The sequence below is a fragment of the Erinaceus europaeus genome, unplaced genomic scaffold (assembly GCF_950295315.1).
Source record: "Erinaceus europaeus unplaced genomic scaffold, mEriEur2.1 scaffold_277, whole genome shotgun sequence".
NCBI classification, from domain to species: domain Eukaryota; kingdom Metazoa; phylum Chordata; class Mammalia; order Eulipotyphla; family Erinaceidae; genus Erinaceus; species Erinaceus europaeus.
Window position 1 is genome coordinate 46,278 of NW_026647971.1, and position 23,332 is coordinate 69,609.

General features: G+C 55.6%; 2 protein-coding genes across 2 annotated transcripts in view; both read left to right on the top strand.

Annotated features, from left to right (window-relative positions):
* The first annotated feature begins 372 nt into the window (after positions 1-372).
* Positions 373-20,942, top strand: LOC132536561 (rRNA 2'-O-methyltransferase fibrillarin-like). The gene is made up of 2 exons (XM_060184574.1): positions 373-688; positions 20,805-20,942. Exons 1-2 carry the CDS (start codon positions 373-375, stop codon positions 20,912-20,914), a joined length of 426 nt encoding a protein of 141 aa, XP_060040557.1. The 3' UTR covers positions 20,915-20,942.
* Positions 20,943-20,959: 17 nt separating this feature from the next.
* Positions 20,960-23,332, top strand: part of CUL1 (cullin 1) — a 35,872-nt gene continuing 33,499 nt past the window's right edge. The window contains exon 1 of the mRNA XM_007532715.3: positions 20,960-21,112. Within this exon, the coding sequence (XP_007532777.1) occupies positions 20,973-21,112 (140 nt within the window). The 5' untranslated portion in view covers positions 20,960-20,972. The remainder of the gene's footprint in view (positions 21,113-23,332) is intronic.

Consider the following 23,332-nt stretch of genomic DNA (forward strand, 5'->3'; position numbering starts at 1 on the left):
CCCCGCGGAGGAAGATGGGGGTACCCGGGAGGGAAATGAGGATCCCAGAAAGGGAAGGGAGTTGGGGACCCCGGGAAGAGTCGGGATCCCTGGGGAGGAAGTTGGGGGTCCCGGAAAGAGAGTTGGGGGTCCTGGGGAGGGAGTTGGGGTCCTGGGGAGGGAGTTGGGGGTCCCAGAAAGAGAGTTGGGGGTCCTGGGGAGGGAGTTGGGGTCCTGGGGAGGGAGTTGGGGGCCCTGCGGAGGGAGTTGGGGGGGACCCGGGAGAGAACTGGGCCCCGAGGAGGGAACCGGGGTCCCCGGGGAAGGAGTTGGGGGCCCCGGGAAGAGGGGCGAGGACGCCGGGGAGGGAGTTGAGGGCCCCCGCGGAGGAAAATGGGGGGCCCAGGCCGGGAGTTGGGCTCGGGGCCCCCCCCCCGGCAGATCATTGGGGGGCCCGGGCGGGCGGGCGGGAGCTTCCCGGGGTCCCCGCGGCGGCGGCGGGGCGGCGGCGGAGGCGGAGGCGGCGGCGGAGGCGGAGGCGGCGGAGGAGGCGGGAGGCGCGGCGCACGCAGCTCCAGGCGGGGCGGCCCCGGCGCGGAGGGACGAGGCGGCCGCAGCGGGCCGGGCCGGGCCGGGCCGGGGGGCAGCAGCGGAGCGGGACGCGGGCCCAGCGAGCAGGCGGCGCGGCGGAGCGCGGGCCCGGGGCGCGGTGAGTGGCGGCGGCGGGGCCCGCGGAGCAGGCCGGGCCGGAGCCTCGGGGTCGCGGTGGCGGCGCGGCCGGGCGGCGGGGCCTGCGGGCCGGGCCTGGCGGAATGGCGGCGGCGGCGGAGCCGGGGGCTGTCGTGGGCGCGGCGGCCGGGGCCGGGGCGGCGGCGGGCGGCGGCGGCGGGGCCTGAGTCACGGCGGGGCGGCTGCAGGCCGGGCTGCGCACCGGGAAAAGGCTAGACGCGCCGCGCCGGGCCTGGGGCCTCCGCGCCGGGCCTGCTCCGCGGACCCCCGGGCCCCCCGGCCCCCCGATCGCGGGCCCCCGGGACACCCCGACTCCGCCTTTCCACCCTTCACCCCGCACTCGTGCTCCCCGCTTTCCGGCCCCGCATTGTGCCGCCGGTGCGGCCGCGATCTTGGGGTCCCAGGCTTGCTGGGGGAGGGGGTTTGGGAAAAGAGGCTCCGCTTCTTGGGGCTCAGGGCGGGGGGACCCTCTTAGATCCCCCCATCGGTTACCCCGCCGGTCACCAGAGCGGGGTCCTCAGCACCCATCCACCCAGCACCCTCGACACCCCCCCCGACCCTCCCCCGACCCTGGGGTGTTGCTGCAGGATCATAAGGGGGCGCAGAGGGGAAATCCCCCCTCCCCAAAGTTCAGGCTTGTCCCTTCCCTTTTCATTTATTTTTTAATTGCCCCCTTTTTTTTTTTTTTTTTTTTTGGGTGATTCCCTCTCCGGATTGGATCACCCGGGTGCCTTTCAGTTCAGGAGTTGGGGTTCGCGGGGAGGGTACATTCCACTGAACACCCCCCACCCCCAAAATAAATGTTTCCTCGTCCTTCCCAGATGGGTCATCTCCCATTTCTCGATATTTTGATAGAATGGACCCCCATCCCTTACCCCAGGAGGGACCAGAAAGGACACTGCGTTCACCCCTCCGGGCACCCCCCCAAAAAATAATGGGGGGAGGGATGTCGGTCTCCACCTGCCTGTGGGACACCCCACCACCACCACCCCTGCTTGGTGGCATCATGTCTCCCCTCCTTTTTTTTTTTTTTTTCAGAACCCTCAGAGGGGTGATGGGGCCCCCCCACCCAACAGCAGGAAGGTTGTTTCAAAAGCAAAACAGAAAGTCGTTGTTGTGTTTATATTGGACATTAAAAAAAATTATATATGTATCTATTTGTTTGAGGAGCGGTTCCTGGGGTGGGGGGTTACGTTGCAAACCTCCCTTCCAGTAAATGGACCTGACCCTCACTTGGTCTTTTAGAAGCCTCCCAAATGTGCAAACTTGGCTTTTAACTCTAGTAAGACTCCCCTCCCATAATACATGCATTCTTCTCCTTAATGATTTTACTGGAAAAAATATATATAACAGCAAACAAAAACCTTTTTTTTTTTAACCTAGATTAGGATTTATGGTAATTCAAAATACTCTTCCTCTGTCAGAGCCATGGGGCTCAAACCCCTTCCCTACCCCCCGTAATATTTCTGGTGGGCACTGGAGGAGGAGGACGTGATCTGGGCTGAGCTGATTCTGCACTTTGCTTTGCCTGGTACTGAACCACTATCATCTCCAGATAATGAACCCAGTCATGATTCTCAGCACCTCTGGTTTCTTATTATACACACCCCAGACTCGTGTGTGTGTGTGTGTGTGTGTGTGTGTGTGTGTGTGTGTGTGTATTCCTCATTTATTTGGGCATTCATCAAGTTGGTGTTTGAATGGAGATCTCTAGAATCATTCTGGCTTCTGGATCGGGCTGCTTGACCCATCTCCACCTGGGTCCCAGAGAGCAGGCCCAGCTCTCTCTCACTCCCAGCAGGAGCGCCAGCCTCCTCCTACCTTGGTGACACCCCAGATTCTGTCTTAATGAAGTGCCTGGGCAAACAGACACTTGGGTTTTCTCTGGCCAGGAAGCTCCAGAAAAGAAGTTTGGAAACTTTTTTTTTCTCTTCCCACTCAGAACTCATTTTAAGGCATAGAATTTATTTGTCAGCTCTCGTGGTGACACTGGCTTGAAATTCTCACAGGAGACCCTCCGGGCAACCTCAAGGGCCCAGGCTCTGTTGCCATCTTAGGCCTGTCCTGGAGGGCTTTAAAATGAGGGGTGGCTTCCTCCACTCCCCAGATGAAAAAGCAGGGCCCCCCACACTTGGCAGTGGCTGCACGGGGCCCATATCTGGGCCCCAGGATATGGGTTGCCTGCCCTCAACAGTTAGTTTATTCTTGGGAATGAATAAACCGTCTCTGGGGGCCCCTTGGCTTCTTTGTGAACTTGTCTTTCAGCTCTGTCTAGAGGAAGGGGGTCCCAGCTCTACAGGCCACTCTGAGGTGCGCCTGTCTCTTTCTTGGGTGCCCTGGGGCTTCTCCCAAGCTGAGAAACGCTGACTGCCACAGTCAGAGCCCGAGAGTTGATTCTCTTAACGGAGGGTCTGTCACAGGTGCATTTAGCAGCTCACACTGTAAATTATTATAATTTTTTTAAAAAATTATTTATTTATGAGAAAGATAGGAGAGAGAAAGAACCAGACATCACTCTGGTACATGTGCTGCCGGGGATCAAACTCAGGACCTCATGCTTGAGAGTCCAATGCCTTCGCCACTGCACCACCTCCCGAAGCAAACACTGTAAATTATTAACATGACACTTAATGGCTTGTGCTTTCTTTTTTATTTACTCACCTAGAGAGATATTGTAGTGTCTGAAAAATATAATCTGTGTGGTATATATATATTTTTTAACCAAAGCACTGCTCAGCTTTGGCTTATGGTGGTGGTGGTGGGGGGGTTTGAACCTGGGACTTTGGCGCCTCAGGCATGAGAATTTGTTTGCATAACCATTATGCTATCTACCCCCACCCTGGTATATTCATGATTCATTTATTTTTTTAAAGTGGTATCACTGATTGGCTTGCTTGCTTATTTATTTATTTTTATCAGAGCCCTCGGGCTTCTGGTGGTGCTGGTGCTTGAACCTGGGACCTTTGGCGACTCAGACATGGAAGGCTGTTTGCATAACCACTGTGATGTCTTCCCCACCCTGATCCATTTAATTTTGCCTGGGAGAGAAGACATGGGGACTGGTTGGAGTTGGGACTTGGCCCATTTCTCCTATGTAAAGTGCGAAAGTCTTGAATTGATGGGTATGAGAATTCTATAGTCCCGCCAGGCTGTGTGTGGGTTCTGTGGGCAGAATTTGACCACTTGCAGGCGGAGGCAGTGTCTGCACAGGCCTCCAGCCTCGGTCGGGGTCACTGACGAGTCCGTGTCCCCCCCCTCCCCCCCCCCCCCCCCCCCCCCGGGAATGTGGGCCAGGTGAGCAAGGTATCTCCCCAGCCACGGAACCCCTGCTGCCGGAACCCCTGCTGCCGGTGGCCTCTGCTCCTGCTCAGGCTTCCCCTCCTGTCCCTCCTGCTCTGCAGAGGCTCAGCCCAGGCCCTCATCTGTGTCCTCTGGAAGAGTCTGCCCCGGGGTGCCGGGAGGCCCTGCCCGGGTCACTGACCTGGGCCCCCCTTGGGCCAGGGGGTGGGCACACCTGCTCCTGGTGCAGGAATTAACTGGGCTTCATCTTTTGTACATGAACTTCCCTCCCCTTTCTCAGTACTTTATTTATTTGATAAAGCCAGTGGTGGGGGGTGGGCACAGAAGGAGGAAGAGAGGAGTGGTGGGTAGATAGCACAAAGAGACTCTCATGCCTTAGGCTCCGGAGTCCCAGGTTCAATCCCCCCCTCCAACACCATAAGCCAGAGCTGAGCAGTGCTTTGATAAAAAAGAAGAAAAATAAAAAGAAAGAAAGAAAGAGGCGCCGTGCGGTGGTGCACCTGGTTAAACGCACATAGTACTACATGCAAGGATCCGGGTTCAAGGCCCTGCTCCCCACCTGCAGGGGGAACGGTTCACAAGCGGTGAAGCAGGGCTGCAGGCGGCTTCTAACTCCCCATTCTCTCTCAGTTTCTCTCTGTCCTATGAAGGGGGGGGTGGCCAGAAGCAGTGGATTCACAGTGCCGTCACTGAGCCACAGAGACTGGAGGCAAAAAAGAATAAAAATAAATAAATAAAGGGAGTTGGGCGGTAGCACAGTGGGATAAGCGCAGGTGGCGCAAAGCGCAGGGACCAGCGGAGTCAGGATCCAGGTTCAAGCTCCCAGCTCCCCACCTGCAGGGGAGTCGCTTCACAAGCAGTGAAGCAGGTCTGCAAGTGTCTTTCCTCCTCTCTGTCTTCCTCTCCTCTCTCCATTTCTCTCAGTCCTATCCAACAACAATGACATCAATAACAACAACAGTAATAACTACAACAATAAAAAAATTGAAAAAAAAATCAAGAGGGAAGGTGAGAAGGGAGAGAGACCTATAGTCCTGCTTCACTGTTCAAGAAGCTTATCTCCCTGCAGGTGGGGACTGGGGACTTGAACCCAGTTCCTTGTGCATGGTAACACGTGCACTCAACCAGGTACACCACCACCCAGCCCAGACTTGCTCTCCCCCCCCCCCCCCAGTGTTTCTCATGCACACACTCTAACAAGTCCATGGAGCAAGACTCGGTCAGCGCTGGCTACCAGAGCCTGGGCACCTCCGTGCCAGTGGGCCCAGAGGCCCAGCCCCTGCCCAGGCCTCCCACAGGGCAGGATGAACCCTGATGGGTGACTGATGGACCCACAGAAGTCCAGCAGAAAGGAGCGATGGGGTGAGCGCGCCCTAAGGACACCCCAGCTCCCCAGAATATTCCCGGGCTTTTAGTTCTGGGGGACATCGCAGGAGCCTGATGGGGCAGAAAAGATAAGACGGGGATGGTTCTGGACCTCTGGGGACGTTGTCAGATCCAGCGTGGTGACTCACTGGGTGCCCAGAGATTTATACGACTGTTGAAAACTGTTTGGATCTCACAAGCTGCAGATTTTTTTTTTTAAGGCCCCGTGTGTTAGAAAAACACTTGAGGAGGCTGTGTTTCAAGTGTGCGTGTGCTGGCGAAAATGTCTGAAGCGATCAGGTGGTGGACTTGTGTGCTGTTAAACTTCTTCTTTATGTGTAAGGACCAACAGATGACGTCATCTCAGGATAAAGTAGGAACTGCAGGAGAAGAAACTGGTCACTTGAGAATAATCATTGCACCTTCTGCACGTTAAAATGCCACGAATTCAACGCATGTCGTGAACTGAAGGCTGTTGGCACACTGAGGAAAATCTTTTAACTTGCATGCAAGTTTGCATTCTGTATTTTCTTTAAAATTTTTAAAAATTATCTTTATTTATTTATTGGATAGAGATAACCAGAAATGGAGAGGAAGGGGGGAAATAGAGAGAGAGGGGGAGGGAGAGACACCTGCAGCCTTGCTTCACCACTTGCAAAGCAGGCAGGGACCAGGGACTTGAACCCGGGTCCTTGATCACTGTAACATGTTGTGCACTCAGCCAGGTGCACCACCACCCAGCCTCTCATTCTATATTTTCAGAGATGACTTGCAAAAAAATGAAAACAAGCCTCCACCACTGAGCTCTGGTTTGTGGTGGTGCTGGGGACTGAACCTGGGACTTTGGAGCCTCAGGCAGGAGAGTCTCTTTGTAGAACCATTATGATAACGATCCCTACTTACAGATGAACTTTTTTTTTTTTTTTTTAAGATTTTACTTCTTTTTTAAATTTTTTGTATTATCTTTATTTATTTGATAGAGACAAGCAGAAATTGAGGGGGAGAGAGGGAGAGAGAGAGACACCTGCAGCCCTGCTTCACCACTTGCAAAGTTTTCCCCTTGCAGGTGGGGACCAGGGGACCTAACCTGGGTTCTTGCGCACTGGAACGTCCACTCAACCAGGTACACCACCACCTGGCCTCGGATTTTATTTCTTTTATTTATTTCTTTTTAAAAAATATTTATTTATTCCCTTTTGTTGTCCTTGTTATTTTATTGTTGTAGTTATTATTGATGTCGCCACTGTTGGACAGGACAGAGAGAAATGGAGAGAGGAGGGGAAGACAGAGAGGGGGAGAGAAAGACAGATCTTTATGCCGGTCCTTGCGCTTAACCTGCTGCGTTACTGCTCAACTCCCAAAAGATATTTTTATTTATTTGATAAAGACCAAGAGACATTGAGAGAAGGGGAGATACAGTGGTCCGGGAGGTGGCACAGTGGCTAAGGCACTAGACTCTGAAGCAGGAGGTCCCGATTTCAAATCCCTGGCAGCACATGTACCAGAGTGATGTCTGGTTCTTTCTCTCTCTCTCTCTCTCTCTCTCTCCTATCTTTCTCATTAATAAATAAATAAAATCTTTAAAAAAAAAAAAGAAGAAGAGGAGATATAGGAGGAGAAACACTTGCAGACCTGCTTCACAGCTGACAAAGCTTCTCTCTGCTGGCAGGCACCAGGGGCTTGCTTGAGTCCCCGTCCTTGTGCATGGTAACGTGTGTGCTCATCCATGGTCCAGGAGATGGTGTAGTGGACAAAGCATTGGACTCTCAAGCATGAGGTCCCAGGTTCAATCCCCGTCGTCACATGTACCAGAATGATGTCTTTTCTCTCTCTCTCTCCTCCTTTCTCATTAATAAAGAAATAAAGTGTGTCAGGCAGTAGCGCAGTGGGTTAAGCGCAAGTGGCACGAAGTACAAAGATCCCAGTTTGAGCCCCCGGCTCCCCACCTGCAGGGGGGTCGCTTCACAAGTGGCGAAGCAGGTCTGCAGGTGTCTGTCTTTCTGTCCCGCTCTGTGTCTTCCCCTCCTCTCTCCGTTTCTCTCTGTCCTATCCAACAACAATGACATCCATAACAACAATAATAACTACAACAATACAACAAGGGCAACAAAAGGGAATAAATGAATAAATACTTTTTATGAACAAAGAGCAGGAAACATGAAAAGTATTCCAGCTTCACTAACAGTACTTCTGTTAATGCCAGTAATTCAGACAGAACAGGGTTTGAAATGTCTAGTGTAGAGAAAGAAATTGGGGGGATTGAGCACACACATAAGGACCAGGGTTCAAGCCCCCACGCCCCACCAGCAGAGGGGGACACTTCAGGAGCACAGAAGCAGGTCGGCAGGTGTCTCTTTTTCTTCCCCTGAGTATCTCCTCCTTTTCTCTCAAGTTCTCTCTGTCCTATCAAATAAATAAGGAAGGAAAGAAGTAGCCACCAGGAGTCGTGGATTTGTAGTGCTGGCACTGAGCCCCATCAATAACCTTGGTGGCAGTGAAGGAAAGAAGGAAGGAAGAAGAAATACGGAGGGACATTCTGGTGAGGGACTAGAGAAATGAACCCACTGAAACATTGCCAGGAGGAAACTGATTGCATAATGATTTTTCTTTCCCCCCCTTTTGTTGTCCTTGTTTTATCATTGTTATTATTATTGATGTTGTTGTTGGATAGGACAGAGAGAAATGGAGGGGATGGGGGAGAAAGACAGACACCTGCTGACCTGCACCACCTGTGAAGCGACTCCCCTGCAGGTGGGGAGCCGGGGGCTCGAACCGGGATCCTTACTCTGGTCCTTGCGTTTCTCGCCACGTGCACTTAACCCGCTGCGCCACCGCCCGACTCCCCATAATGATTTTTCCAAGAGAAATGGCAACACTTCCAAATCCTGTAAGCCCTCTGAAGCAGGAGCCCACTTCTGAAGATTGAGTTACCATCTGGGGCCGAATAAAGGGGAGTGTTTGCTGTGAGCAAAGGCCTCTTACTGAGCAGTTGTCTTCACTTTTCAGCATTTCTAGGTGAAGTGCATGGCTGTAATTCTATTATTACTATTATTATTTATTACTACTGCTACTACTACTGTCTGGGGCTTGTTGCCCAAACCACAACTCCACTTCTTTTTCTTTTTTTTATATTTTATTTATTTATGTATTCCCTTTTGTTGCCCTTGTTTTTGTTTTTTTTTGTTTGTCTTTTGTTTTGTTCTTGTCTCCAGGGTTATAGCTGGGCTCAGTGCCTGCACCATGTATCCACTGCTCCTGGAGGCCATTTCTCCCCCCTTTGTTGCCCCCGTTGCTGCAGCCTTGTTGTGGTCATCATTGTCATTGTTGATGTCGTTTGCTGTTGGATAGGACAGAGAGAAATGGAGAGAGGAGGGGAAGACAGAGAGGGGGAGAGAAAGATAAGATACTGCAGACCTGCTTCACCGCCTGTGAAGCGACTCCCCTGCAGGTAGGGAGCCGGGGGCTCGAACCTGGATCCGTACTCGGGTCCCTGCGCTTTGCGCCACATGCGCTCAACCTGCTGCGCTACTGCCCGACCCCCGCCTTTGTTGTTTTATGTTGTAATTATTTTGTTGTTGTTGGATAGGACAGAGAAATGGAGAGAGAGGGGAAGACAGAGAGGGGGAGAGAAAGAGAGACACCTGCAGACCTGCTTCACCGCCTGTGAAGCGACTCCCCTGCAGGTGGGGAGACGGGGGCTCAAAACAGGATCCTTCCACCGGTCCTTGCGCTTTGCACCACGTGTGCTTAACCTGCTGTGCTACCGCCCGACTCCCTCTTTTTTTTTTTTTTTTAAGAATTTATTTATTCATGAGAAAGATAGGAGAGAAAGAACCTGTGCTGCCGGGGATTGAACTCAGGTCCTCATGGCTGAGAATCCAATGCTTTATCCACTGCGCCTCCTCCCGGAGGACCCCCTTTTCTTTCTTATTTGATAAAGACAGAGAAATTGGGGCAGCGAGACTCCTGCAGCGCGCTGGTGAAGCTTCCCCTTGCAGATGGGCACCGGGGGCCTTGAACCCAGGTCTCGGCACTGGCAATGTTTGCGCCCTAAGAGGTGGCCAACTGCCTGGCCTCTCTGTGACTTGGACATGGCCAGAGCTAGAGTCCAGATCGTAAACCCCGTGGGATTAGTTGTGCTTATTGGTGAGGGGTGGCACTGAGCTGTTTGTATTCTTTCTTGGGGTGTCGTGGGGGGGGGGCATTTCCTTGAGGGGGGGTCGGCTCCTGGTCCTCGGGGTGCTTCAAAGCTCGCACCTAACTGTGTCTGAGCACCGGGCGGTGACGCCTGTCACGCAGATGGACGGTTGCCCAAGCCCAGAAAAGGCACATCTCTGGGCAGCTTGTGCCGCACGGAGATCGGAGAGTCCTGGAAGCTTCCTGCCAGGTGAGGAGGTGCCTCAGACAGTGAACTGTCAGAAGGGTGCTCCAGGTGTCGTCAGAAGCCAGGGGCACGTGCAGCTAGAGGTAGGGAGTGCCCGGAGGTGGCTCTGGTCACAGCAGGGACAGGCTGGCGCTCCAGCAGCCCCGGCTGGGTGGCCAGGCAGAGAGAGCTCTGAGCAGGGGGGGGGGGGTGCTCCCTCCCTTGGCTTCCCGGAGCTGCTTTCTTCGCTTTGGTTAAAGCCACTGTTCTGTGTTGTTCTGTTGCGTTTCATTTATTTTGTCATCACGAGAACGGCAGTGCTCACGGAGCCTCACTGGTGAATGGGCAGAGGTAGAGAGAGAGGCGCCCAGGGCCGAAGCTGCCCCGCCGGATGGGGGTGTGGGTGACCAAGCAGGTGCCTCCCAGGTGGCATGCTGAGGCCTTCACAGGGAGCCTGCCTGCCTGCGGCTGTGGATGTGCGTGTGTCCTGGGTGCAGTCACGGTCGCCTGCCGCCACCGCCACCGCACAGGCTGACCTCAGCATCTTAGCGTCGCGGAACGTGAGGACACAGGCCTTTTGGGCAGCCGTGGCCTTTAGCAAGGGGGTGCTCGGGGCCTCCCAAAACCCTGGGGGCGGCGTGGGAGCGCCCCTGAGGTCAGGGTCCAGACACCCCTGCTTCTCCTTACCCCATGTGACCCCAGCCGCCAGTGTGGGCACAGTGACGTCACCGTGTCACCTGGACCAGACTCAACTTTTGAGCATCGAATATCCCAGGTCCTTTTTCTCTTTCAAAGTCTCGACGTCCAGAGGTTGGTTTGTTTTCTTTCTTTACTTTCTTTTCTTTTTCCTTCTTTCTTCTTTCCCCCTGTTTGTAGAGTAGGAGTCTTTTTTTTTTTTTTTCTGCCTCCACGGGGCTCAGTGCCACGAATCCTCTGTTCGTAGACGCCACCTTTTCCCTTTTGTTGCCCTTGTTGTCCATTGTTGTTGTTGTTGTTGTTGGATAGGACAGAGAGAAATGGAGAGAGAAGGGGAAGACAGAGAGGGGGAGAGAAAGACAGACACCTGCAGACCTGCTTCACCGCCTGTGAAGCGACTCCCCTGCAGGTGGGGAGCCGGGGGCTCGAACCGGGATCCTTACGCCGGTCCTTGCGCTCTGTGCCACGTGCACTTAACCCGCTGCGCTACCGCCGGCCCCCGGAGTGGGAGTCTTATGCATACAGGGTTTCACTGTCCTGAGCCACCTTTTCATTCATAGAGAGTGAGATAGAGATGCCACGGAACTCCCCCCACTTCCATGGCACCTCCCATGTGGTGCTGGGGCTCTGACCTGGGCCTTGTGCGTGGCAAGGTCAGCCACTGCCCAGTGAGCTCTTTCTCCGGCCAGTAAAGGACCTGTGTTCTAAGAGCACTTCAGCCCATTGGGGGAAGAGAAGCCTCCCCCCCAACCCCCCCTTTAGGCTCCTCTTCCCTGAGTTTCTTTCCTGATGTGAGTTCTGCAGCTCGGGCTCGTCCTGGGTGGACGCTGTTCTCCTGCTGTGCCCAGGCAGACCCGTCCGGGGAACTGAGCCAGCTCTGCTCGAGGGTGGGTGGGTGCCTTCACAGGGCCCGTTTCCAGTCCAGAGTGTTCTCTGCCTCTACGTTTTATTTATTTTGAGAGAGACAGAAGTTGTGAGGGAAAGGGAAGATCAAGAGGGCCGAGAAAGGGAGAACCCGCAGGCCTGCTTCACACTCCCGACACTTCCCCCTGCGGGTGGGGATGGGAAGCTCGAACTGGGGTCCTTGAGTATAGCAACTCGCATGTCCTACTGGGAGCACGGCCGCCCAGCCCTGGGGAGCTCTTCATCCTCCCCCCACCCTCCCAAGCGGACCCCTGTGCTCTCCTCACTCAAGTTCTCTGCTCTGGCTTGTGGGCACTGAGAGAGTGCCCTCGACCTGGTGGGTTCTGGGCAGTGTGGGAAGACACTGAGAGCGGGGTAGATGGCACAGTGGTTCTGCGAAGAGACTCATTCATGCCTGAGGCTCCGAAGTTGCCCACACACACCACCGCCATAAACCAGAGCTGAGCAGTGCTCTGGTAAAAAAAAAAAAAAAAAAAAACCGGAGCACTGCTCTGATTTATGGTAGGGTTGGGGCTTGAACGAGAGTCTTTTGCAGAGCCGTGATGCTGTCTCCCCAGCCCTCAGTTTGCCTTGAGCCAGAACAGCTGTGAACAGCCTTACGCGCCATGGCGTGGCTGTGCATCCCGGCCTCCCAGTGTGTCCTGCCGCACCCCTGCACCCTGACCTTGAACCCGTAGGCCCGGCGGGCAAAGGTCGGGCAAAGGTGATGCCTCCTTCCCGTGTTTGAAATATCTGGGAGGCACCTGGCTGGCCAGGTGCCCCTGAATGAAACCTGCCCCTGAATGCGCCCAAGGCCAGAGCCGGCTGTGCCTTTCAGGCACCTGCTGAAAAGGAAGTGACCTGCACGTTTGCAGGGAGAGGGAGAGGGAGAGTGAGATCGTCAGGGCTTCACCACCCCAGGCTGACTCTTTTCAGATGGAAAGAGACAGAGAGAGAGCACCAGAGCTTCTCCCCCCTCCCCACCATAATTCTCCCAAGTTTGCAAATTTTCTAAAGCACTTCTTGCCAGGGAGGCAGTGGTGCCCGTTTTGCGAGTGGTGGCGGTGAGGGCAGCAGAAGCGGGGGGTTGGGGGTGTCTGTGCTCCTGGCAGAGCAGAGACTCGCCTGTGACTCGAATGCTCTTTTCATCTTGGGCATCAATGTGTGGATTTGAGAATCGACACCAACTTTAAGTGAATTATTCAAATACTAAGTCTGATAGAGCAGAGTGTTTCCTGACTTCCAAGATCTTCACAGCAGAGAATTTTATGCGTTTACATGTGAAATTTGCCATAATTATAAACTAAGACTTGTTTGTTTTTTGGAGGGTAGGGGAGAGGAGCTGAGTTTATATGTTTTACGTATCTTTTTGCCCGCTGAAAAAAATCCAAAGAGAAGTTTCCCCTCTCTCTCCCCCCCTTTCCTTTCTTTTTCCGAATCATCTCTGTTTCTGTGAGAAACAGACCAGATCACGCAGCTCTGCTCTAGCATGCATGGAAGTGGGGATCGACCCAGACCTCAGCCCTGCGTCTCCCTGGCTCGGGATTTTGGCTTTCGCCTGGCCAGTGAACCGCCAGAACAGTGCCCTGCCCAGGACTTGTTTTGCTACAGCTGTTGCGAGACCGAAAGACAGGTAACAACGATAAGCAATAAGGGCGACAAGAGGGAAAAAATAGTCTGAAAAAAGGATTTTGTTTTTTATCAGAGCACGGCTCAGCTCTAGCTTATGGCGGTGCAGGGAATTGAACCTGGGACCACAGGGCATCAAAACCGAGAAACTAGAAAGCGGCTTTGAAGAATTAAGAAGCGGAGGCTGGGGAACCACCGCAGTGTACAGGGTCCGCAAGACAGGCCTAGAGGCCCAGGTTCGATCCCTGCTGCCCCTACACGCCAGAAGGGAGTACTGCTCTGGTGTCTCTCACACACACAAGCAAACGCTCAGAACCCTGAGACCAGCAGGCCCTCACACTTAAACTACATGAATTCTGGGAGGGCCAGGCCCCGGGGGCGCACTGGTCAAGTGCACCCGCGTTTGAGGGCCACCCCCCACACCTGGAGGCTGGATGGAGGCTTCATGACTGATGAAGCAGGGCTGCAGGCGTCTCTCTGTCTCTCCCCTGCCCCTCACAACTTCTCTCTGTTCTACCCAACAAAAAAGGGGAAAAAAATGGCTGCCAGGAGCAGTGGCTCCGGAGTGCAGGCACCAAGCCCCAGCGATAACCCTGGAGGCAAAAAACACTAGATGAATTCTGCTCCAGCCTTCCATTCTTTACTCTTTCCTATCATAAGCCCAAAAGGCAGGTGAAGCAGCAATGACTATTAACAAGGAGGAAGAAAAAAAAAATTAAAATAACACCAACACAATGTAAAAGCAGGAACAGATAACCACACACTGGTGATAAGCGGTTCCAGGTGGGGCCGTGCCCCCAGCTCCCTGTCTTTCGGTCTCGCAACAGCTGTAGCAAAACAAGCCCCGGGCAGGGCACTGTTCTGGCGGTTCACTGGCCAGGCGAAAGCCAAAATCCCGAGCCAGGGAGACGCAGGGCTGAGGTCTGGGTCGATCCCCACTTCCATGCATGCTAGAGCAGAGCTGCGTGATCTGGTCTGTTTCTCACAGAAACAGGGATGATTCGGAAAAAGAAAGGAAAGGGGGGGGGAGGGAGGGGAAACTTCTCTTTGGATTTTTTTCAGCGGGCAAAAAAAATATGTAAAACATAAACTCAGCTCCTCTCCCCTACCCTCCAAAAAACAACTGGACTGTGGCCATCTTCTGGTGACCGTGTTGGGTCTTAAGGCTCTCCTTCCTCCCGCTGTGTTGTAGCCTTGTCGAGAGAGAGGAGAGAGCTGGCAGCCAGGAGCCCGTCGGGCCAGGCCAACGACCAGGCCTGCGTGTGATGTCGCCTTGCCACCCCTGTGCCTGCTCCGAGGTTCAGGCCTGTCACCCCATGAATTGAGAGAGGAGCTTGGGGTCGTGGCGCATTGTGAGTGAGGGTGTTGACTTTAAAGAGAGATGGCGAGATGGTACCCCGTACAGTGAACTGCTAACCCCCTAGTAAAAATGATTTTTTAAAAAATAACTCTTTTTCTGTTCCTTGTTCAAGTTTATGTGTTTCATTCTCTATGTTCCACTTCTGAGTAACGCCGTGTTTCACTTCCTTGCTAACTTCACTCAGCATGATCACTGCCAGTTCCACCCAGTAGTCCAAAAGGACACAGGATAGCCTTTTTAACTGCTCAGTAGTACTCCACTGAGACTATGTCCCATGACTTTTTTTTTTCTTAAAGACTCAAATTAGTGATTGCCAGGCAGAGTGATCTGGCTTCCTTGTGCCCGGCGGGCCTGGCCCCACAGCGCTGTCCCCTGGGGTGGGGGGCTCAGGGATACCATGATGGTGGGCAGAGGTGGCCTTGAGGCTTGGGGGCGGGAGGGTGTGCAGGCTGGAGGGGGCCACTGTTGTCCTCGCTCTCTCAGATGTCTGGTCTCCCTGGAGTGGGGAAGCAGCAGGAAGTTCCGGAGACTGCCGGGGGCATGGGGGGTGGTCCTTGCACTGAGACCCAGGGCGCCCCTCTCCAGGCTCTGCACCTCACCCTTCTGGCTTCTTTTTTTCTTTCTTAAAACTATAAATTGATCTGAAACTCGATAAGATAGCTAAGGCGTGGGAAAGCATCTGGTTTCTTGATTCAGGATTATTTTGGAGACGAAGATATAATGGGAACAGCAAGTCTGTCTTAAGTTCTGATGTTTGCTCCACAGGCGTGGGTTTTTATCAGATTCACTTAAAAATGCTCTTCACATGGATCAAGTGGCCAGAGCAGATGTGCCGCATCAGCCCTGTGAGAACTCTTTTTATTCATTTATTACTGGGTAGAGGCGGAGAGAAATTGAGAGTGGAGGGGGAGACAGAGACACCTGCAGCCCTGCTTCACTGCTCATGAAGCTTTCCCCCTGCATGTGGGGACCAGGGGCTTGAACCCGGGTCCTTGTGCACTGAACCAGGTGTGCCACACCTACTGGCTACCCCTTAAGTGTTTTTTTTTGGGGGGGTGGCCTCCTAGGGCTCAGTGACTGCACTATGAACCCACTGCTCCTGGAGGCCACCCCCCCCCCATTTTGTTGTTGTTGGATAGGACAGAGAGAAATGGGGAGAGGAGGGGAAGGGAAAGACACCTGCAGACCTGCTTCACCTCCTGTGAAGCGAAACCCTCCCCCCCCCCCCCCCCCGCCAGCAGATGAGGAGCCATGGGGCTCGAACCAGGATCCTTATGCCGGTCCTTGCGCTTTGCTCCATGTGCGCTTAACCTGCTGCGCTACTGCCCGACACCCCCCCCCCCCCCCCCGTGTCCTTAAACCGTTCGTTGTGTTAGACTGTTGATAGAACCTGAGGGCTTGTTATCCTTCTGGGTGACCCATACGACTGGACACCCACCTGGCCTCTGCGTGGACGGGCGGGGGGGGGGGGTGGCACCTGTAGCCTCCGTCCTCATCCTCGTTCCTCGGCCCCAGGGTGGGCCGGGCCGTGTCTACAGTCACCCTCCGTGCCCTGCCGCCAAACCAGGACGCAGGCCTTCACTGGTCTCCCTCCCCACCAGTCACCTAGCTCCCCCCCTCCCCGCCCCCGGTGCCACCTCCTGCCACTCCCTTGGGGCGCCCGGCCGGCCCATGCTTCCTCCAGTGAGCCCTGACCCAGCTCCCCTGTGACCCAGCCCCGTGCTGTCACTGCAGGGCTGCTGGCTCAGGCTCAGGGCGGCACCTAGGGTCCCACCCCACCCCTAGGGTCCCACCCCACCCCTGCGATGGGCGTGTCACACACACTCTCAGGCACCTACAAGGGGTCAGGGGAAGGGGCCCAGCGGCAGAGAACCTACCTCTCACCACAAGGAAGCTTCTAGCAGCTCTGAGGTGTGTTGGGGGCAGGGGGAGGTGTTTGGGGTCCTTGGCTGAGAACCCAGGAGTGTGTTTGTTGAAGGCAGTGAGGGCCGGGCTGGGCGGAGGTCTCTTCTCTCCTGCAGTCAGTGTGTTTTCTCAGGCTGTGTTGTTCCTTGAGAGTGTTGTTGGGAAGGGAAAGCAAACCATTCCTGAGGGCTGTCGAGGAAAGCCCGCTTCTGTGGGCCTCTGTCCCGCTGTGTCACTGTGCCCCGGCCGGGATCTGGCTCCCAGTGGGGCAGCAGGCATGGGAGGCCGAGGTGCCCGTCAGAACGTGGGCAAGGGGCCCGCCTACTTCCCCTGTGGCCGCCAGCTCTGCTCTGGGGTATCCCCTGGCTTTTCAGAGCCCCTCCAATTCCCGGCTGCTCTGTGCAGTTTGTCGGAGGGGGCTTTCACTCCGCCTCCTGAAAGCCTCCCTGGATTCTCCGGGAGCTGGCGAGGAGATGGGGCGTCTGTGGTCTGTGAAGCAAGCGGGCTGTTTTTGGAAATCCCGGCCTGCCGGTTGTGTAGTATGCGGGGCAGTCTTGCTGTCTCGTCATCAGCACCCTGGAAACCCCTGGCGTGCCCTGGACAGGCTGGTGGGTGGGATTTGCCCCGCAGAGACGCCCCTTCGCGAGTCCGGTGGGTGGTGCTGCGAGTCCAGTGGGTGGTGCTGTGGGTCCCAGCTCGCCCTAAGGAGAGAGAGGTGGAGGGAGAGAAAGCCGGCAGGCCAGCAGGCAGCTGTGCCCCAGCCTGACCTTGCTGCCGGGCTCCCTGGTGTCTCCCTGTGGACAGTGAGATGTTGCCGCCTGCAGGCTATGAGGACCCCAGGGGATGTGAAAATAAGAGATAAGGTTGTGCTTCCTTCTGGGCCCAGGAGATGAGGCCTGGGGGAGAGCTGAGGGCTGCAGATCACCTGGGGGAGAGCTGAGGGCTGGTGGATTGGAGATGCGGGGTGGGGGTGGGGCAGGAGAAGCGGAATTTCTTAGCGCTTAGCTTAGTCCTTCCAGGAACTGAGCTTCACCCCAGCACAGTGCCCGCCTGCGCCAAGCACAAGTGGCAGTGGGGGGCGCCTCCCAGAACCCTGGTGGGTCTGGGAGCAGCTGCGACCTCAGGCGGCCAGAGTGACTGTCCGGGAGGTGCTGAGCCTGGGCAGCGGTGTGTCTAGGGCCCAGAGGACACTGGAACCTTGACTTCTCTCTCCCTGCTGCTCTGCTGTTTTCTTGTTTGGTTTTCTTTTTTGTTGTTTGTTTGTTTGTTTGTTTTCCTTTGATAAGACAGAGAGAAATTGAGAGATGAGGAGGGAGAGAGACACCTGCAGACCTCCCTCACTGCTCGTGAAGCTTCCCCCCTCAGGGGCTTGAACCCGCATCCTTACTGGAGATGACATGTGTGCTCAGCCAGCTGCACCGCCTCCTCCCCACCCCCAGCCCCCCCCCCCCCGCCCCATCGCCTCAGTTTTGTTGTTTTAAAGGCAGGTTGTAGAAAAAGAATCATCTTAGATTTCCAAACCACCGGAATAGCTTCAGTAGTGATGCCATGAGGACCAGCAGCTCTTGTAAAGCGCTGACTTAATTGGAGCTGCTCAAAGTCCCTGAGATCAATCAGTGCTTGGTAAGCTTTTCCCTCAAGGTGGTGGTGGTGGTGTTTTTTTATTTGGGGGAGGGGAGCTCATATGCACAGCCTCACCACTCCAGGTCGCCTTCTTCATTCAGGGACAGAGACTGAGACTGCCGGGCCAGGTGGGAGAGCTCCCAGTCCCCACCTGCCAGGTATACGTGGTGAATTGGGGCTGCACCTGTTGTCTCTGTCTCTCTCCCTCTGTAACTCCCCTACCCTGTCGATTTCTGGCTGTCTCGATCCAGTAAATAAAGATAATGAAAAAAATTTTATTTCTTCCCTCCAGGGTTATTGCTGGGGCTCAGTGCCTGTACCATGAATCCACCGCTCCTGGAGGTCATTTTTCCCCCTTTTTGTTGCCCTTGTTGTTGTAGCCTCGTTGTGGTTATTATTATTGCCATTGTTGGTATTGTTCGTTGTTGGGCAGGACAGAGAAATGGAGAGAGGAGGGGAAGACAGAGAGGGGGAGAGAAAGACAGACACCTGCAGACCTGCTTCACCGCCTGTGAAGCGACTCCCCTGCAGGTGGGGAGCCGGGGGGGGGGGGGGGGCTCGAACCAGGATCCTTATGCCGGTCCTTGCGCCTTGTGCCACATGCGCTTCACCCGCTGCACCACCGCCCAACCCCTGATAATGAAAAATTTTAAAGAGACAGGAACTGCATCATCTGTTTCCTCCGGTGCCATAGCTTCCCATGTGGTGCCAGGGCTCAAACTCTGAGCTGTCTCTCCAGCACTGGAGGAGTTGTTTTGTGTTTGTGGTTTCCACTTGCTTTCAGACTAGAGTGTTGGGGGCCTACGTAGTTGGGACGTGTGTGGTCTGGGCCTGGCAGTTCTCAGAACTCCCTTCCAGCTCCCAGGTGGTGTAGACGCCTCTGTTCTGTTCCACCGGCTGTGTCCCAGAAGGCGGAGAAGGAGGTGAGAGAGCGAGCGAGCGAGGCCTGGAGCAGCTCCGGGTGGGAGGGGGCAGAGGCGCACGGAGGCCTGAAGCCGCGTGTGGGCAGTGAGGGCATGGGGCAGCCCTGTTGTTCTCGGGCTTCTGGCTGTGGGCAGTGCCGGCAGGGGTGGGGTTTGGGGGCAGTCGCCAGAGAAGTTGGGAACTGAGCCCTTGACGGAGCCTGTCGGGGCTGGGGGCGCAGATGCTGCCGGAAGGGTTGCTAAGGCAGGTGGAGTGGGCAGCAGCCTAGGACGCCACCCCAGGTGCTGGCAGAGACAGCGCAGGAAGAGGCTGAGTGACTCTAGGGGGAAGCAGACAGTGCTGCTTGGGACAGGGTGCCACCAAGCCCTGCCCCCTCGGTACCCTCAGCACCTGGTGACAGCATGGGGGCTTGGCGTGGGCTCCTCAGGCAACAGGGAGGGGCAGGCAGGCAGGTTGGATCTGCTTCTCGGGGTTTGTTTACAAATGAGTAGTTGCTGAGCTTAGAACTCAAGGGAATCTTCTTTTTTTTTTTTTTCCAAGTGGAGGGATTAATGGTCCTCAGTAAATTGAGTTGACACTGCATGTGTGAAATTTCTGTTTTCTTCAAAACACTCTCACTCCCCCACTAGGCACCAGGACCTGAACACGTACCCCCCCCACCCAAATCCTTTTCTTTGGTGCAACACACTAAACCCAGCCACGTTCTGCTTTGTGTTCCCCTTTCTGTTTTTATTTTCCAACTTGTGTCCATGAGTGAGATCATCCCATCTTCATCCTTCACTTTCTGACTTATCTCACTTGACATGAGGATAACAAGATTGTAAGATCACAGGAGTACAATTTCACTCAGTTCTCACTACTAGAGTTCATGCCCCATTCCCTCCATTGGAAGCTCCCCTAGTCTATCTCTCTGGGACTATGGACCAAAATTTTATTTATTTATTTTTGTCTCCAGGGTTATCGCTGGGGCTCCATGCCAGCACTACGAATCCACTGCTCCTGGACCCATTTTTTTCCCATTTGATTGGATAGGACAGAGAGAAATTGAGAGGAGAGGAAGAGAGAAAGACAGACACCTACAGACCTGCTTCACCCCCTCCCCCTGCAGGTGGGGAATCAGGGGCTCGAACCAGGATCCTTGTGCGGGTCCTTGCGCTTTCATACTATCTGCAATTAACCTGCTACACCACTGCCCAACTCCCTGGACCAGAATTCTTTGTGGGGTGCAGAAGGTGGGAGATCTGGCTTCTGTAATTGCCCCCTGAACGTGGGTACTGGCGGGTGGATCCACACCCCCAGAGCCTGTTGGATGTTTACGCTCTGCGTTCTGATGTGTCTGCCTGAACATGTGACGCAGGTCAGGGATGGCGGCGTGGGCTCTAGGTTCAGAGTATCAGCAGCAGAGATCTGGGTTCCCTCGTCCTGGCCCGTGCCACAGCTCCCAGAGACCCCCAGTGCCTGGGCACTCGGGGTGCCCTGAGTCCTACTGAAAGCACTGCCCTCCCCCTAGGCCCCCCAGACCTGCAGGCCTCTGCCCTGCCTGCTGTGCAGAGCTGCTCAGAGTTCAGGACCGCCAACCCCACGAATGTGACTGTCCGCCTGTGTGACCGCGGGCCGGGCCCCTCCGCTCGGACCCGGGACCGGAAAACAGTGTCTGTCAGGTGCTCGCTGCCCTGCCTGCCCCTCTTTCCGACAAGAAAATCAAGGCCCAGAGCCGATGAGGGACTTAGCCACAGCACCTCCTGGTAGGGAGGGGCAGAAACGTCAGATCCAGGCGTCTCTGCTTCAGAGGTGCCCGTCCAATTCCCACTGTTCCCGCCAAGTGACGACTGACAGGTGGGAGGACGAGTGCGGCCTTCGGTCTGTCTTGCTGAGCCTAGCCGCCGCCTGTCCTCTAAGCTTTCTCACTTGATGTTGTGGGTCAGGGACGTGTCGTGCGGTGACACGAGCCGGGGGTCTCAGCAGACCGTGGGGACCCCCTCCCCCTCCCCCGTGGAGGAAGAGCTGACCGCAGCCTCTATCCCCCAGGTGTGCCTGTGATGAGATTGCGCTCACGCGGCTGCACAGGCGTCCCCCCGAAGCGCTGTGAACGCCCTGGAATGCCACTGCGCCCGAGCGAGCGTCTGATGGAGCATTAGCCGCGCCTGCCTGCGGACGAGGGTCGCTGCGCTGGCCGGCGGGAGGACGCTGCTCACGATGTCGTCCAGCAGAAGCCAGAACCCCCACGGGCTGAAGCAGATCGGCCTGGACCAGATCTGGGACGACCTGAGGGCCGGCATCCAGCAGGTGTACACCAGGCAGAGCATGGCTAAGTCCCGCTACATGGAGCTCTACACGTATCCTGCCAGCCGGCCCGGGCTGCTCCCTCTCCGGGTCCCCCGGGGCGTGACCTGACCGCAGGGTTCACCCTGGGCCCGAGAAGGGAGTTCCATCCCCGAGGTGTTTCCACTGGGGAGGATTCGGATCACGGGAGTCGGCGGGTGCGTGTCTGGGGGCAGAGCACGTCTGTCGTGGCGCGAAGCCCACTTGGGCGGCACTGGGTGGGCGCAGGGGTCTGTCCCCGTGGACTTTGTCTGCGTGCGCCGAGGGCTGAGCCGAGCAGTTAAGTCCCGGGCGGTTTGGTGCGTGGGGCTGGAGCTCGCTGAGTGGCGGGGAGGCTTTGCTGAGCCCCATCTGAAGGGCCGGCTCAGCCCACGTGCACCTGCCGTGGCCAGAGTCTTCGGGATAAGGGCTTAGCAGGTGCGCCGTGCGGATCCCTGTGCGTGGAAGTCAGGGTCCCGGGGGCAAGTGCTCTGAGGTTGTGTCCTCCGAGGAGGCGTATAGCTGGCAGTTTCTCGATTCCCTTCTTACTTGTCAGGCACTAGGTGCTGAGTGCCTTACGCGCACTTTCTCCTCTAAAGCATCACAGCAGCAAACTGAAACTCAAGCTCGTTCCCTGGAGAGCAGGTGTGGCTGGCTGGCTCAAGGGTGAATTGCGTTTGCTTCTTCAGTGAGGGTCACTGGGTCTCAGTCTTGGCCATGGGACGAAGAGATAGATAGAGGGAAGAGATAGTCAGAGGGAAGGAAGAGAGACAGAGAGAGAGAGAGAGAGAGAGAGACACCTGCAGCTCTGCTTCACCACTCGTGAAGCTTCCCCTTGCAGGTGGGGACTAGGGGCTTGAACCTGGGTCCTTGTGCACTGTGATATGTGTGCTTAACCAGGTGAGCCACTGCCTGGCCCCAAATATTTTAAGATCTTTAAAATTTTAGGATTTTGAAGAATAACAGTGGGGCATCCGGGCGGCAGCCGCAGCCAGTTAAGCATACATAGCACTAAATGCAAGGACCCACACCAAAGACCTGGGTTCGAGCCCCCCTCCCCCCCCATCTCTACCTGCAGGAGGGACGCTTCCTAAGCGGCAAAGCAGGTCTGTGGGCGTCCGTCTCTCTCCCTCTCTAGCTCCCTCTCCCTTCTGTCCTGCCCAGTAAAAATGGAAAAAATGACCGCCGGGAACAGTGGCTTCGTAGTGCCAGCACCGAGTTCCAGAGATGACCCTGCAGGCAAAAATAAAAAAAGAATAACAATAGGCCCTGGTGGTGGTGAATATGTTAGCATGCGCCCGGACCTGGGTTCAAGCCCTCACTCCCCACCTTCGGGAAGGAAAGCTCATGAGTGGTGAAGCAGGTGTCTCTCTGTCCCCTTACTCTGTGCAAAAAGGCTTTCTGTGCTGCCCAGGGTTATTGCTGGGACTGCCGGCAGGACACTCCCACCTCTTCCTGCAGCCTGTTTTTGTTTGTTTGTTTGTTTGTTTAATAGAAACAGAAGTGGGAAACACCTGCAGCACTTGTCCACCGTTCATGAAGCTTCCCCCTTGCACGTGGGGGCTAAGGACTTGAACCCGGGTCCTTGCGCATGATGAGGTGGTGCTGGGTGCACCACTGCCCGATCCCCAGAATATATTCTTTTCTCTGTGTTTTTACTCACTTATTATTGGATAGACACAGGAATTGAGAGGGAGGGGAGAGAGAGAGAGAGAGAGAGACATACAGCCCTGCTTCACCACCTGTGAAGCTCTCCCCCCCCCGCAGGTGGGAACTGGGGGCTTGAACCTGGGTTCCTTGTGCGCTGTAATGTGTGAGCTTAGCCAGGTGCGCCACTGCCTGGCCCCGAATATTACCTTTCAAAGAAGAGGGAGAGGGAGGGAGGGAGGGGAGCAGGTGGGGGGCACGGACCGGAGCATCACTCTGGCACAAGCAGAGCCAGGCATCGAACGTGCTTCACGCAGACAAGTCTGACGTTCGTTCACCTGCTGGGCCGCTGGGCCGCTGCAGAGAGTGTTGTCGAGGCGTGCCCGTGCTCTGCTTCTGCCCTTTCTAGAAAGTGTCTGCGGCAGTGGCTTCCAGTGTATTTGTAGAGCCGGGGAGCCAGACCGTACATCCTGTTCCGAACGAGGAGCCGTATGCACGTGGGGGGCGGGTGCTCCAAGGGCACTGCCGGATGACGGGGTGGGCAGAGGGCTGTTGAGGCCAAGGGGACCGGCTGTGACCATTCATCCACACGCATCTTCAGCACTTGG

What these genes read in the sequence shown, in the direction of transcription:
- LOC132536561 (XM_060184574.1), top strand. Translation starts at nt 373, where the DNA reads ATGGGGGGCCCAGGCCGGGAGTTGGGCTCGGGGCCCCCCCCCCGGCAG. An exon ending in GAGCGCGGGCCCGGGGCGCG is followed by an intron (nt 689 to 20,804) that starts GTGAGTGGCGGC and finishes TCTATCCCCCAG; the next exon opens with GTGTGCCTGTGATGAGATTG.